This window comes from Cajanus cajan, chromosome 5 (assembly GCF_000230855.2).
Source record: "Cajanus cajan strain Asha chromosome 5, NIPB_CcT2T_4, whole genome shotgun sequence".
Taxonomy (NCBI): Eukaryota; Viridiplantae; Streptophyta; class Magnoliopsida; order Fabales; family Fabaceae; genus Cajanus; species Cajanus cajan.
The window spans coordinates 24,570,484-24,587,966 of record NC_138521.1 but is presented as its reverse complement, the minus strand read 5'-3'; the positions used below and the strand labels follow the sequence as shown (position 1 = coordinate 24,587,966).

The 17,483-nt window shown below is 32.0% G+C and overlaps 1 protein-coding gene across 1 annotated transcript; it reads left to right on the top strand.

Moving 5' to 3' along the window:
- Nucleotides 1-10,894: 10,894 nt before the first annotated feature.
- On the top strand, nt 10,895-12,539 carry LOC145957923 (uncharacterized). Its single transcript, XM_083074352.1, has 3 exons — nt 10,895-10,940; nt 11,766-12,416; nt 12,520-12,539. Exons 1-3 carry the CDS (start codon nt 10,895-10,897, stop codon nt 12,537-12,539), a joined length of 717 nt encoding a protein of 238 aa, XP_082930478.1.
- Nucleotides 12,540-17,483: the final 4,944 nt, after the last annotated feature.

Below are 17,483 nucleotides of genomic sequence, written 5' to 3'. Positions count from 1 at the left end.
GCTAACTTATTATCTGTCATAAAATGTATCACATTTTATTTTGGGTGTGATGTTACTTGGCATAAAATGTTCACTTTCTATGATTAGTAATGTCACACCCATCATAAAATGTTTATTTTTGCAACAGAGTAAAATAATTTCTATCATAAAAAGTGCAACTTTTTAAAAAAAAAATTATTTTTTTCATTTTTAAAATTTTCCCAAACTTGTACATAAGAAATACAATCTAGGCAATTCAATATAGTATATGATTGTCTAGCTCATTATGATCCTATATAATATATACAATATCTCTCAAATTTAAATTCAAACAATTTTCAAAGTATAGCTAGAAATCAAAGAGTTACAAGAAAAATGATCTATACCTACACATAGTTTTACCTTTTACCTGCACACATGAGTTAGCGTAGGTAAAAACTCCAAAATATTTTTACCTACACATGTTTAATATAAGTAAATCTCAAAAACTTTTACCTATAGGCACTTTATGTAGCTAAAACCTTCAAAAAAAATTATTAATAAATGTCTTATTGATGACTAATATTTTATTTACTTACTAATTATTTTATTAAAGTATTGATTACAAATTTATTAATAATTGTTGTTCAATAAAATATTAAGTAATTATCAATTATTATTAATAATTACTTTGTATTTTTTTTTTAATTTGAGTTAGCGAAAAATTATATTTTTAACTTGCACGTCAAAATTAAGTGCACACTATAAGTAGTATTAAAAAGACTAAAACCTTAATTTAGTCTCTTATAATATTAAAAAGTTTTAATTTGGTCCCACTTTAATTTTTAGTTTCAATTTAGTCACAATTTATTTTAAAATTTTTAATGTGAGACTTCCGTCCAAATTTCACAAATGGTGTTAAAGGTCTGAGAATCACCCCCGTGATTCCAAATCACGCCCGTGATTCTCATGGTCGAGATTCTCACCATCTCTTTTCGCACCTCTTAATGTTAGGTGGTTCACATGTCGTGAGAATCATGGCCGTGATTTGGAATCACGAGCGTGATTCTCTCGAACCTTTAACGTCATTTGTGAAATTTGGACAGAAGTCCTACATTGAAAATTTTTAAATAAATTAGGACTAAATTGAAACAAAAAATTAAAGTAGGACAAAATTAAATTTTTTAATATTATAAGGGACTAAATTAGAGTTTTAGCCTATTAAAAACACACACTATAATTTAACAAACTTTTTAATATTCATTATTTCATTCTTGGGTGACCTTTGGGCTCTTGGAAGATCCCTCTCTATTCTGTTTTAGTTTTTCTCTCAAATGAAGTAAAACCTATTTTTATTTTGTTTTGGTTTGGGCATTATACCTCTTTATGCCAGCAAAAAAAAAAAGAGAGAGTTAAGTCAAAATAACTAATATTGGGCCCATTACCCGTAGCAAGAGAGTGAAGTTAAAATAAAAGTTATTGCTATCAATTCAAATTTCTTTTAAGTTCACTTTACCTTTTCATAGGGTTTGTGTCTTCACCTCGTGCATACACAACCTGAAGATTTGGTTTCAAATTCGTAGATCTCGTAACAAGTGTGTTCTTCTACTCCAGGTTTTTCAATAATCATTACTTCATTGCAATTTATTTTCTGAGTTTTTCTTTTGTAGATCTTCTCATATATAGAAGGTAATAGAAATATTCTTCTCTTCAAATGATGTTTTGTGTGGTCAGTGTGGTGTGTTTATTTTGTTTTTCTTTTTTATAGACGAGCTTGATCTTACGATTATAGTTTTATTTGTTATGCTTCAATTTGATTTGCGGTATATTTAAGTGTAAAAACAAGGACACCATGGATATTCATTAAAAGATGGATAATAGTAATACTACATTTAATTAGCTTTTGATAGTGATATTTCATATTAATAAGCATTTAATAGTTGATTTTTTCCTCATGATTGAAAGTTAAATCTGTTTTCTGTCGACATTCATTTCTCATGATGGAAGAACTTGTTAGACTATAACTATAATTTGTGGCCGAACTTTACCGTTTATATCTCAAATTTCATCTTTAGTCTTGAAAAATTGTGAATCCCATATGACAAACTTTGATAACCACCTTGACTAAAGTTGCAATGGTTACTAACACTTAGAGGGGTGTATTGGATTAAGATTTTAAAGAATTTTTTTAGTTAAAAAAGATCCTACGGATTTTAAAAGACTTTGGAGGATTTTCATGACTTTTAAGATTTTGCAGGATTCTACAAGATTTAAAATAAGGATTTTAATGAATTCTGCAAGACTTTTAAATCAAGATTTTAATAGATTCTGTGGAATTTTGTGGAGTTTTGACATTTGATAAGATTTTAAAAAAAATTCATACATTCAAATTTAAAAAGAGTCAAAGACAAAAATAATAATAAAAATAATAATGTCTAGATAAATAATAATAATAATTCTCCATAATATCATATCCTCTTTTTATAGCATCCACTATCAATTGTAATAATTCATCGGAATCCTCCTTGGTCCAAGCTTCATAATTTTCTTTCTCTTTTCCTTTTTCTTTATTATTTCCTTGTGAATCTCCCATTTGAATTACTAAAACAATATATGTTGAAAACTAATTATATAAATAATTATGGATAAGAGACAAAATCAATAAAATTATATTATTATTTTTAGAAACACACCAATCAAACAAGATCAAATATATCTTGGCTATCCAAATGGATCAAATACCTCAATTATTATAAAAAAAAAATGTAAAAACGAAAATATAGAAACATAAGATAATTTTTTATATAAAAAAAATAGTATATTCAAAAATGAGAAAATATTTAGATATATAATTTTTTTATATAAACGAAAGTATTTAGATATAGAGAATATATATATATATATATATATATATATATATATATATATATATTATTTTAGTTATATATTATATGATAATTTTTAACGATATTTATAAATATAAATTATTCTAACAAATATTTTAACAATATTTCCTTTTTAAAAAAATAAGCTAATGAAGACATAAATCTTAAACCCTAAAAAATTAGATACTGCAATGTCTTATGTTAATTTTCTTTTTTAAAATATAAAAAAATCTTAATTTCACAATATAAAAATAAAAAGAAAAATTCATAGTAAAAAAAATAAAATAATTGTTGAGTCATAAAAGGAGGAGGGATAAGAGTAACAAATTCAAGGGAAGGATAGAGTTCACAATTTTTATTCTGAGAGGGTTCTTCCCCCAACTAAGATCCATTTTCATCTTATTCTGCTCAGAAACCCTAACAAATTCATCTTATATATATATATATATATATATATATATATATTGTAGAGATTATGATATCAATTTCATCTTTCACCTTTTTCTTTTCTTAACGTGTGTTATAAAAAAAATTATCACTTAAAAGTTGAAATTTCAAGCATTTTTTTTGTGTTATATAAAGGAACAAATTCAACTACATAGAATAAAATAAAACAAGTCAATTAAAGAGAACAAACAGAAAAATAGAGCAAGTCAATAACACTATCATTTACATATAAGAGTTTCACAAAATAGGAGAATGGTATGAGAACAATACTACAATATTATATATGAGCAATGAACAATAGTGTAGTATTATTAGTAGAGAAAAAATGGAGAACACAGGAGCATAGAAAAAAAAAGATGAAAAACTCACTTGAAAATGTTATATTTATTTATATAATTATTCTCTATTTTTATTATTATTATTATGGATTAACATTAATTAATAAATTATATTTATATATTAATATCAATTATATTGCATACTATTGTCAATTTATGGATAATGCTTATTGGGCTTTTGATAAATAGTCTGTGATGGGTTGGACTATTAAGTAGCCCGTTGAGAGGTCCCTGGTCTCTACTGGTAAGGATAAAGAACTGATATCCCATTAGTCAGTTCATAAGAAGAAATACATTTTGTCTTCTATTTTTCTACCTCCTATCAGGAAGAGAGCAGTCTTCTCTCACGCTGTTCAAGATCGATAAGAATGGATCCCTCGTTGATTCCGGGTACGCAATTCGTTCTAAATTCTACTCGTACATACTATAATATTGTATCTTACGTTATTCATTGTCTGATGATCACTATAATGTATAACAATTGGTATCAAAGCTTGGTAAGATACATGATTATGGTTGTTTTTTGTTATAAAATTTGTATCCGATGAATCCTATAATTATATTGATAAAATTTGTTCTAAATTAGGGATTTTCATTGTAGAATATTTGTCATTTTCCATAGCAGATTTTTATTCGATGTCTTTGTCATGATATTATGCGACAAGTTTATTAGGTATATCTTATTGATAATTGGAGTGTGCTTCTGTTCTTGTTTTTCTCTTTGCCCTTTCAACTCCTAATCGAGTTTTATTTTATTTTATTTTATTTTATTTTGAACTATTGTATCGGTAATTTGATTAATATTAAATACACAATAAATTTTTATAAATGTATTGTTTATGACTTGGTCGTTTGCGCATCATAACAATTGAATTAATTTTTCCATGATGAGCGTTTTCATTGCAGCCGTGTTAGTTACCATTTTTTATTGCCTTTATGTTATATTTATTTATTTATTGTAATTGTAATTATTTTGAGAAAAATGATTGTGGATTATGAGGCATTGTGAGTGGGCCTACGCGGTTTGCTGGGCTCAGGGGCCATGGCTGCATCTCTGCAAAAGATGACATCTCTGCTGGTGAACGGAAGTATGACATCTTTTTCAGTTCACTACAAAAGATTCAGGAGCCTAATACAATTATAAAAATCAAATTCAAAGTTTGGGACATTTAGTTAATGCTTTTGTCAAATAAATTAAAAAAAAAATAAAATAAAAAAAAATAAGTCAAAGTAAAGAGCTAATTAATAATCACGTACATTTCATCGGTCACGAGTATTTACGAGCTGGTAATTGTTTATATAAATTAATATTATACTTTCAGAATTTGGGTATGAAATTTTAAATAACATGCTAGTATATTGTACTATCTTTGACAGCATGTTTATACTCTAATTAATTTTTTTTAACCCTTAATTGTATCAATAATTATTTATTTTGTACTTATTTCATATGTTGTTCATGCATAATATAATTTTATTATATTTTTAAGCATGAGTAATATAATTTTATATGATTGTGAGCTCACCTATCGTGGGTATAGTTATATAAAATTTGGGTGAATGAAATAATTTAATTATTTCTCTAATTAATTTTATATTACATTAATGATAATTATGCCCCATCGGTATTTTGTTGTTAATGTATTTTGGTATTATGATACAATGCATTTTTTAATTTTTTTTTATTATGTGAATTATTTGTCAAATACCCTATCGGTATTAGATTTTTTTTTATTTATGCGTTGTATTTTGTATTTCTTATTTGTTATGGTTCGGGACCCTTAGGCGGGATCATAATAAATGAGAAATTTTATAATATAGGTAGGTTTGGCTGTGTATTCAGAAACATTTAATTTTTTTTTATTGCATAATGATTGTGCATATTAAATGTTTCTTTGTTGTTTTGATACCAGCTTCTTTGCCTATGCAATTGACTTCGGTCAAAACTTTGAATGGGACAAATTTTGAGGACTGGAAAGAATCTCTGGATTTATATTTGGCAATTACTAATATGGACTTTTCTTTGAGAGAGGAAGAGCCTCCGGCTCTTACTCCTGAGTCCACTATTGCCAAGAAGGCTTCTCGTGAGAAATGGGAACACTCAAATAGAGTGTGTCTGATGGTGATGAAACACACTATGGAGAAGTCTATTCGACAAAGCATTCCAGAAAATGATACGGCTAAGGATTTTCTAAGGTCAGTTGGAGAGAAATTTAAGACTTTTGACAAAGCTCAAAAGGGTCAGTATCTGTCTCTTCTTGAGAAGAGCAAATATGATGGTGTCAGTGGTGTTCGTGAGCATATGATGAAGCTTGTACACTACTATAACAAGCTCAGGTCTCTAAAGGTGGAGCTTGGTGAGAGTTATTTGATTTGGCAGGTTTTAGAATCTCTTCCTTCTCAGTTTGATGTGTTAAAAACTTCTTACAACACTCAAAAAGAGGAGTGGACAATTGATGAGATGATTGCCATTGTTTCCCAAGAGGAAGCATCAATTAAAAAGACCAAGTCTCATAGTGTGCAATTTATCGCTTCTACTTCTGGCACTAAACATATGAAGAAGGGTTTCAAAGGAAAGTCTCATTTTGAAAAGGCGAACACAGGGAAAGCACCAATGCATTTGGAGCCTAAGAAGAAGCGTTTCAAGGGGAATTGTGCCTATTGCAGGAAATTTGGGCACAAGATAGATGACTGTTATCTTCTTAAGAAGAAGAATACTAATAAGGAAGGTATACTCCTATTTGCTCTAGCTTGTTTTGAATCTAATGTGGTTAATGTTCCTCCAAATTCTTGGTGGTTAGACTCGGGTGCCACTATTCATGTTGTGAATTCTTTACAGGGGTTCACAAGTCTGAGAAAACCAAGTGATGTTGAGTCCAAAGTTATCATGGGAGATGGAGCTAGAGCATCTGTTGAAGATATAGGAGTAGTGTCTTTATGTTTACCTTCTGGACATGTTTTGTTATTAAAAGATGTTGTTTATGTACCTTCCATGAGAAGGAATTTGATTTCAGTTTCAGCTTTAGACAAATGTGGCTACACTTTTGAATTTGGTAATGGTAAACTTGCTGTTTGTTTCAATTCCATTACTGTTGGTTCAGGAGTTTTATGTGATGGGCTTTACATGTTGAATCTGAATGACATGTCTGTTAATTCTGTTGTTGGGCATAAGCGTAGTAGAGTTGATGAAAATTCCTCTATGTTGTGGCATAGACGTTTGGGGCATATTTCTAGACCTCGGATTGAGAGGTTGATTAAAGAGGGTATTCTTCATAATCTAGATTTTTCTGATTTTGGCACTTGTGTTGACTGCATTAAGGGCAAGCTTACTGCAAAAGTCAGAAATAAAGGTGCAAATAGGTGTGATGATGTGTTGCAGCTTATCCATACTGATATGTGTGGACCTATTACACCCATTGCCATGGGTGGATATAGGTATTTTATCACTTTCATAGATGATTATTCTAGATTTGGATGGATAGATCTTCTTCAGGAAAAGTCAAGTTCTTTGGATGCCTTTAAGTCTTTCAAAGTTGCTATCGAGTTGAAAACAGGAAAGAAGATCAAATGTGTGAGGTCTGACAGAGGTGGAGAGTACTATGGCAGGTATGATGAGACTGGTAGAAATCCTGGACCTTTTGCTAGATTTCTTGATGAATGTGGGATTGAAGCTCAGTATACTATGCCCGGTACTCCACAACAGAATGGAGTTGCAGAAAGAAGGAATCGCACGCTTTTAGAAATGGTGAGATGTATGTTGAGCCATTCCTCTTTACTAGATTTCCTTTGGGGAGATGCCTTAAGGACTGCTGTGTACATTCTTAATCAAGTACCTAGTAAATCTGTTCCAAAGACTCCCTATGAGCTTATATCTGGGAAGAAGCCAAGTTTGAGACATTTTCATGTGTGGGGTTGTAAGGCAGAAGTGAGGCCTTATAATCCTCAACTTAAAAAGCTGGATCCTAAAACTATCAGCGGTTTTTTTATTGGTTATTGTGTGGGTTCTCGTGGTAGTAGATTTTATTGTCCTTCTCACTCTATGCGAGTTATTGAATCTGATCGTGCGATATTCTTTGAGGATGATTTGGACAATGGAAGCATTACACCACGACCGGTCACTCTCAGAGAAGATCGCGTTTTGGTTCCTATACCTCCTATTTCATTTCCTATAGATAATGTGATTCCTGTTGTTCATGATGGCAATGAAGTTGTTCCAAATAATTTTGATGTCACAATACCTGTAGTAGATGAACAAGTACATGATGATGTTGTTGAAGAGATCCCTTTGAGGAGATCTCAAAGAGTACGTAGGTCTTCTATACCTGATGATTATTTAGTTTATCTTCAAGAACATGAATTTGATCTTAGTAATGTTGATGATCCTACCACTTTTAGAGAGGCTATCTCTAGTTCTTTTGCTTCTGATTGGTTAAATGCTATGCATGATGAGTTAGCTTCTATGGCCCATAATGATGTTTGGGATCTTGTGGATTTACCAGTTGGTTGTAAACCAGTTGGGTGCAAATGGGTCTTCAAAACTAAGCGTAGTCCAGATGGTAAAGTTGAGAGGTATAAAGCCAGACTTGTAGCAAAAGGATATAGTCAGAGAGAAGGTATTGATTATAAGGAGACTTTCTCACCGGTCTCTACTAAGGATGCTTTTCGTGTTGTTATGGCTTTAGTAGCTCATTTTGATTTGGAGCTTCACCAGATGGATGTCAAAACGGCTTTTCTGAATGGAGATTTATTTGAGGAAGTTTATATGATTCAACCTGATGGCTTTGTTGAAAAAGGTAAGGAGCATTTGGTTTGTAGGTTGAAGAAGTCTATTTATGGACTGAGACAAGCTTCTAGACAATGGTATTTGAAATTTGATCAGGTGGTCACTTCTTTTGGCTTCAAGGAAAATGCCGCAGATCAGTGCATTTACTTGAAGACTAGTGGGAGCCATTTCATCATTCTTGTCTTATATGTTGATGATATTCTTCTTGCTAGTAGTAGTGTTGAACTTTTGACTGAGACAAAATTTATGTTAAATAGCCACTTTGATATGAAGGACCTTGGTGATGCCTCTGTTGTTATAGGCATTCAAATTTTCCGTGATAGGTCACGTGGCATGCTTGGATTGTCTCAAAGAGGGTATATTGATAAAATCCTCAAACGGTTCAACATGCATTCTTGCTCTCCATGTGTTGCACCTGTTCAAAAAGGTGACAAACTCTCTAAATCTCAATGTCCTCAAAATGATAATGATAGAGTTGAAATGGAAAAGGTTCCATATGCTTCCGCTGTTGGCAGTTTGATGTATGCTCAAGTTTGTACTCGTCCCGATATTGCTTTTGTTGTTAATGCTTTAGGGAGATACTTGAGTGACCCCGGTTTGGGTCATTGGAAAGCCGTTAAAAAGGTCTTTCGATATTTGCAGGGAACTAAGGATCATATGTTGACCTATAAGAAGTCTGATCAACTTTAGGTCATTGGTTATTCTGATTCTGATTTTGCTGGTTGCCCTGACGATCGAAAATCTACTTCCGGCTTTGTTTTTATGATGGCAGGAGGAGCTATTTCTTGGAAGAGTGTTAAACAGACTCTTATAGCTACTTCTACCATGGAAGCAGAGTATGTCGCTTGTTATGAGGCTACTTGTCAAGCTGTGTGGCTTAAAAATTTGATTTCTGGCTTTCATGTTGTTGAAAGTATTTCTAGGCCACTTGTGATATATTGCGACAATACTGCTGCTGTGCATTTCTCTCAAAACAATAGAAGTTCTACTCGCTCAAAGCATTTTGATATAAAATTTCTATTTGTTAGAGAGAAAGTTTTGGATTCTCAGACTCGAATTGAGTATATTGCTACAGAAAATATGTTAGCAGATCCAATGACTAAAGGCTTAGCTATTGGAATTTTTCAAAATCATGTAACTCATATGGGTGTGGTTAAGTTTTTTGATGTATTGGATTAGTGGGAGTCTGAAATTTACATTTTATTATTATGGTTTTCATGAGATGTAAATTTATCAATGACGTCGTTTTCATTACATCTCTTTTAGCATATAAAATTGCTTGGACCATTTTTGGGATCACATATTTTATTATGTTTCTCATTATCCATTATTTATGAAATATAAGCATAAGGTATGTATCCCTATCGGAAACTATCTTTGTGATTCATGTTTATATTTCTTATATTGTTAATTGATATATGTGCTTGTGTAGTAATTGGTATATTTAATTTATTGATTAATGTTATCCAAGTGGGAGAATGTTATATTTATTTATATAATTATTCTCTATTTTTATTATTATTATTATGGATTAACATTAATTAATAAATTATATTTATATATTAATATCAATTATATTGCATACTATTGTCAATTTATGGATAATGCTTATTGGGCTTTTGATAAATAGTCTGTGATGGGTTGGACTATTAAGTAGCCCGTTGAGAGATCCCTGGTCTCTACTGGTAAGGATAAAGAACTGATATCCCATTAGTCAGTTCATAAGAAGAAATACATTTTGTCTTCTATTTTTCTACCTCCTATCAGGAAGAGAGCAGTCTTCTCTCACGCTGTTCAAGATCGATAAGAATGGATCCCTCGTTGATTCCGGGTACGCAATTCGTTCTAAATTCTACTCGTACATACTATAATATTGTATCTTACGTTATTCATTGTCTGATGATCACTATAATGTATAACAATTGGTATCAAAGCTTGGTAAGATACATGATTATGGTTGTTTTTTGTTATAAAATTTGTATCCGATGAATCCTATAATTATATTGATAAAATTTGTTCTAAATTAGGGATTTTCATTGTAGAATATTTGTCATTTTCCATAGCAGATTTTTATTCGATGTCTTTGTCATGATATTATGCGACAAGTTTATTAGGTATATCTTATTGATAATTGGAGTGTGCTTCTGTTCTTGTTTTTCTCTTTGCCCTTTCAACTCCTAATCGAGTTTTATTTTATTTTATTTTATTTTATTTTGAACTATTGTATCGGTAATTTGATTAATATTAAATACACAATAAATTTTTATAAATGTATTGTTTATGACTTGGTCGTTTGCGCATCATAACAATTGAATTAATTTTTCCATGATGAGCGTTTTCATTGCAGCCGTGTTAGTTACCATTTTTTATTGCCTTTATGTTATATTTATTTATTTATTGTAATTGTAATTATTTTGAGAAAAATGATTGTGGATTATGAGGCATTGTGAGTGGGCCTACGCGGTTTGCTGGGCTCAGGGGCCATGGCTGCATCTCTGCAAAAGATGACATCTCTGCTGGTGAACGGAAGTATGACATCTTTTTCAGTTCACTACAAAAGATTCAGGAGCCTAATACAATTATAAAAATCAAATTCAAAGTTTGGGACATTTAGTTAATGCTTTTGTCAAATAAATTAAAAAAAAAATAAAATAAAAAAAAATAAGTCAAAGTAAAGAGCTAATTAATAATCACGTACATTTCATCGGTCACGAGTATTTACGAGCTGGTAATTGTTTATATAAATTAATATTATACTTTCAGAATTTGGGTATGAAATTTTAAATAACATGCTAGTATATTGTACTATCTTTGACAGCATGTTTATACTCTAATTAATTTTTTTTAACCCTTAATTGTATCAATAATTATTTATTTTGTACTTATTTCATATGTTGTTCATGCATAATATAATTTTATTATATTTTTAAGCATGAGTAATATAATTTTATATGATTGTGAGCTCACCTATCGTGGGTATAGTTATATAAAATTTGGGTGAATGAAATAATTTAATTATTTCTCTAATTAATTTTATATTACATTAATGATAATTATGCCCCATCGGTATTTTGTTGTTAATGTATTTTGGTATTATGATACAATGCATTTTTTAATTTTTTTTTATTATGTGAATTATTTGTCAAATACCCTATCGGTATTAGATTTTTTTTTATTTATGCGTTGTATTTTGTATTTCTTATTTGTTATGGTTCGGGACCCTTAGGCGGGATCATAATAAATGAGAAATTTTATAATATAGGTAGGTTTGGCTGTGTATTCAGAAACATTTAATTTTTTTTTATTGCATAATGATTGTGCATATTAAATGTTTCTTTGTTGTTTTGATACCAGCTTCTTTGCCTATGCAATTGACTTCGGTCAAAACTTTGAATGGGACAAATTTTGAGGACTGGAAAGAATCTCTGGATTTATATTTGGCAATTACTAATATGGACTTTTCTTTGAGAGAGGAAGAGCCTCCGGCTCTTACTCCTGAGTCCACTATTGCCAAGAAGGCTTCTCGTGAGAAATGGGAACACTCAAATAGAGTGTGTCTGATGGTGATGAAACACACTATGGAGAAGTCTATTCGACAAAGCATTCCAGAAAATGATACGGCTAAGGATTTTCTAAGGTCAGTTGGAGAGAAATTTAAGACTTTTGACAAAGCTCAAAAGGGTCAGTATCTGTCTCTTCTTGAGAAGAGCAAATATGATGGTGTCAGTGGTGTTCGTGAGCATATGATGAAGCTTGTACACTACTATAACAAGCTCAGGTCTCTAAAGGTGGAGCTTGGTGAGAGTTATTTGATTTGGCAGGTTTTAGAATCTCTTCCTTCTCAGTTTGATGTGTTAAAAACTTCTTACAACACTCAAAAAGAGGAGTGGACAATTGATGAGATGATTGCCATTGTTTCCCAAGAGGAAGCATCAATTAAAAAGACCAAGTCTCATAGTGTGCAATTTATCGCTTCTACTTCTGGCACTAAACATATGAAGAAGGGTTTCAAAGGAAAGTCTCATTTTGAAAAGGCGAACACAGGGAAAGCACCAATGCATTTGGAGCCTAAGAAGAAGCGTTTCAAGGGGAATTGTGCCTATTGCAGGAAATTTGGGCACAAGATAGATGACTGTTATCTTCTTAAGAAGAAGAATACTAATAAGGAAGGTATACTCCTATTTGCTCTAGCTTGTTTTGAATCTAATGTGGTTAATGTTCCTCCAAATTCTTGGTGGTTAGACTCGGGTGCCACTATTCATGTTGTGAATTCTTTACAGGGGTTCACAAGTCTGAGAAAACCAAGTGATGTTGAGTCCAAAGTTATCATGGGAGATGGAGCTAGAGCATCTGTTGAAGATATAGGAGTAGTGTCTTTATGTTTACCTTCTGGACATGTTTTGTTATTAAAAGATGTTGTTTATGTACCTTCCATGAGAAGGAATTTGATTTCAGTTTCAGCTTTAGACAAATGTGGCTACACTTTTGAATTTGGTAATGGTAAACTTGCTGTTTGTTTCAATTCCATTACTGTTGGTTCAGGAGTTTTATGTGATGGGCTTTACATGTTGAATCTGAATGACATGTCTGTTAATTCTGTTGTTGGGCATAAGCGTAGTAGAGTTGATGAAAATTCCTCTATGTTGTGGCATAGACGTTTGGGGCATATTTCTAGACCTCGGATTGAGAGGTTGATTAAAGAGGGTATTCTTCATAATCTAGATTTTTCTGATTTTGGCACTTGTGTTGACTGCATTAAGGGCAAGCTTACTGCAAAAGTCAGAAATAAAGGTGCAAATAGGTGTGATGATGTGTTGCAGCTTATCCATACTGATATGTGTGGACCTATTACACCCATTGCCATGGGTGGATATAGGTATTTTATCACTTTCATAGATGATTATTCTAGATTTGGATGGATAGATCTTCTTCAGGAAAAGTCAAGTTCTTTGGATGCCTTTAAGTCTTTCAAAGTTGCTATCGAGTTGAAAACAGGAAAGAAGATCAAATGTGTGAGGTCTGACAGAGGTGGAGAGTACTATGGCAGGTATGATGAGACTGGTAGAAATCCTGGACCTTTTGCTAGATTTCTTGATGAATGTGGGATTGAAGCTCAGTATACTATGCCCGGTACTCCACAACAGAATGGAGTTGCAGAAAGAAGGAATCGCACGCTTTTAGAAATGGTGAGATGTATGTTGAGCCATTCCTCTTTACCAGATTTCCTTTGGGGAGATGCCTTAAGGACTGCTGTGTACATTCTTAATCAAGTACCTAGTAAATCTGTTCCAAAGACTCCCTATGAGCTTATATCTGGGAAGAAGCCAAGTTTGAGACATTTTCATGTGTGGGGTTGTAAGGCAGAAGTGAGGCCTTATAATCCTCAACTTAAAAAGCTGGATCCTAAAACTATCAGCGGTTTTTTTATTGGTTATTGTGTGGGTTCTCGTGGTAGTAGATTTTATTGTCCTTCTCACTCTATGCGAGTTATTGAATCTGATCGTGCGATATTCTTTGAGGATGATTTGGACAATGGAAGCATTACACCACGACCGGTCACTCTCAGAGAAGATCGCGTTTTGGTTCCTATACCTCCTATTTCATTTCCTATAGATAATGTGATTCCTGTTGTTCATGATGGCAATGAAGTTGTTCCAAATAATTTTGATGTCACAATACCTGTAGTAGATGAACAAGTACATGATGATGTTGTTGAAGAGATCCCTTTGAGGAGATCTCAAAGAGTACGTAGGTCTTCTATACCTGATGATTATTTAGTTTATCTTCAAGAACATGAATTTGATCTTAGTAATGTTGATGATCCTACCACTTTTAGAGAGGCTATCTCTAGTTCTTTTGCTTCTGATTGGTTAAATGCTATGCATGATGAGTTAGCTTCTATGGCCCATAATGATGTTTGGGATCTTGTGGATTTACCAGTTGGTTGTAAACCAGTTGGGTGCAAATGGGTCTTCAAAACTAAGCGTAGTCCAGATGGTAAAGTTGAGAGGTATAAAGCCAGACTTGTAGCAAAAGGATATAGTCAGAGAGAAGGTATTGATTATAAGGAGACTTTCTCACCGGTCTCTACTAAGGATGCTTTTCGTGTTGTTATGGCTTTAGTAGCTCATTTTGATTTGGAGCTTCACCAGATGGATGTCAAAACGGCTTTTCTGAATGGAGATTTATTTGAGGAAGTTTATATGATTCAACCTGATGGCTTTGTTGAAAAAGGTAAGGAGCATTTGGTTTGTAGGTTGAAGAAGTCTATTTATGGACTGAGACAAGCTTCTAGACAATGGTATTTGAAATTTGATCAGGTGGTCACTTCTTTTGGCTTCAAGGAAAATGCCGCAGATCAGTGCATTTACTTGAAGACTAGTGGGAGCCATTTCATCATTCTTGTCTTATATGTTGATGATATTCTTCTTGCTAGTAGTAGTGTTGAACTTTTGACTGAGACAAAATTTATGTTAAATAGCCACTTTGATATGAAGGACCTTGGTGATGCCTCTGTTGTTATAGGCATTCAAATTTTCCGTGATAGGTCACGTGGCATGCTTGGATTGTCTCAAAGAGGGTATATTGATAAAATCCTCAAACGGTTCAACATGCATTCTTGCTCTCCATGTGTTGCACCTGTTCAAAAAGGTGACAAACTCTCTAAATCTCAATGTCCTCAAAATGATAATGATAGAGTTGAAATGGAAAAGGTTCCATATGCTTCCGCTGTTGGCAGTTTGATGTATGCTCAAGTTTGTACTCGTCCCGATATTGCTTTTGTTGTTAATGCTTTAGGGAGATACTTGAGTGACCCCGGTTTGGGTCATTGGAAAGCCGTTAAAAAGGTCTTTCGATATTTGCAGGGAACTAAGGATCATATGTTGACCTATAAGAAGTCTGATCAACTTTAGGTCATTGGTTATTCTGATTCTGATTTTGCTGGTTGCCCTGACGATCGAAAATCTACTTCCGGCTTTGTTTTTATGATGGCAGGAGGAGCTATTTCTTGGAAGAGTGTTAAACAGACTCTTATAGCTACTTCTACCATGGAAGCAGAGTATGTCGCTTGTTATGAGGCTACTTGTCAAGCTGTGTGGCTTAAAAATTTGATTTCTGGCTTTCATGTTGTTGAAAGTATTTCTAGGCCACTTGTGATATATTGCGACAATACTGCTGCTGTGCATTTCTCTCAAAACAATAGAAGTTCTACTCGCTCAAAGCATTTTGATATAAAATTTCTATTTGTTAGAGAGAAAGTTTTGGATTCTCAGACTCGAATTGAGTATATTGCTACAGAAAATATGTTAGCAGATCCAATGACTAAAGGCTTAGCTATTGGAATTTTTCAAAATCATGTAACTCATATGGGTGTGGTTAAGTTTTTTGATGTATTGGATTAGTGGGAGTCTGAAATTTACATTTTATTATTATGGTTTTCATGAGATGTAAATTTATCAATGACGTCGTTTTCATTACATCTCTTTTAGCATATAAAATTGCTTGGACCATTTTTGGGATCACATATTTTATTATGTTTCTCATTATCCATTATTTATGAAATATAAGCATAAGGTATGTATCCCTATCGGAAACTATCTTTGTGATTCATGTTTATATTTCTTATATTGTTAATTGATATATGTGCTTGTGTAGTAATTGGTATATTTAATTTATTGATTAATGTTATCCAAGTGGGAGAATGTTATATTTATTTATATAATTATTCTCTATTTTTATTATTATTATTATGGATTAACATTAATTAATAAATTATATTTATATATTAATATCAATTATATTGCATACTATTGTCAATTTATGGATAATGCTTATTGGGCTTTTGATAAATAGTCTGTGATGGGTTGGACTATTAAGTAGCCCGTTGAGAGATCCCTGGTCTCTACTGGTAAGGATAAAGAACTGATATCCCATTAGTCAGTTCATAAGAAGAAATACATTTTGTCTTCTATTTTTCTACCTCCTATCAGGAAGAGAGCAGTCTTCTCTCACGCTGTTCAAGATCGATAAGAATGGATCCCTCGTTGATTCCGGGTACGCAATTCGTTCTAAATTCTACTCGTACATACTATAATATTGTATCTTACGTTATTCATTGTCTGATGATCACTATAATGTATAACAGAAAATTCTTGAAACACTTGAAAAATCACTTCAAACAATCCTTCAAAATCCGATGGGTTTGAATGAGATTGTTTTATGAATCTGGTATTTATAGATAACACTAGAAAGTCCTTCAAAATCCCTTTCACACAACAATCCTTTAAAATCTTTATATTTTTGAATACCAATGGATTGTTTTTAAGTTGTAAAAAATCTCAAATGAATACCAGTGGATTTTAATGGACTCTTTAAAAAATCTTGAAAATCCAAATTGAATACCACTGGATTGTTTTTAAGTGACATAAAATCCTGATTGAATACTAATGGACTTTTTTACTCAAAAAAAGTCTTTTAAAATCCTACGAAATCCTAAACCAATACACCCCCTTAGAGTTCCACGTTGGGAAAAGTTAGAAAGTGAGAAATTTTTTTATTACTAAAATCATAATATTTGAGTAGTGTTTTGTTTAGTACTTACATTATATGAGTTTAATTTGTAAAATTAGAACCATCAAATTAGTTTTAGGACAAAATTCTAATTGATACAAACTATATAATATAAGATTAAGTTTATAATCAGTTTTATTTATTTATTATGCAATGCCCCCTTTCATGTAGTTTTATTTATATAAATGATTAAGTGGCAAAATTATATAGCCTTTTAAAAATGTATAACAATGATTGAATTCAAAAGAGTCCATTCACCAGCTCTATTCCATTTATTACATGTATGATCGAAACAAGTTACAAAATAGATTTGTAGCTGAATGATATTGGGTTCAATTCATTGCTTAAGATTTTTTATTTTCCTTTCATTTTCGGTTTGGTCATGCATTTGTACAATTTTATAGTCTATCACCAATATCCAACACTTCTAAGTTCTCAAACTTAATTTGCATTCTACAAGATTAGGTCTAAGACTGAACCCCACACCCTATCAATGCTAGA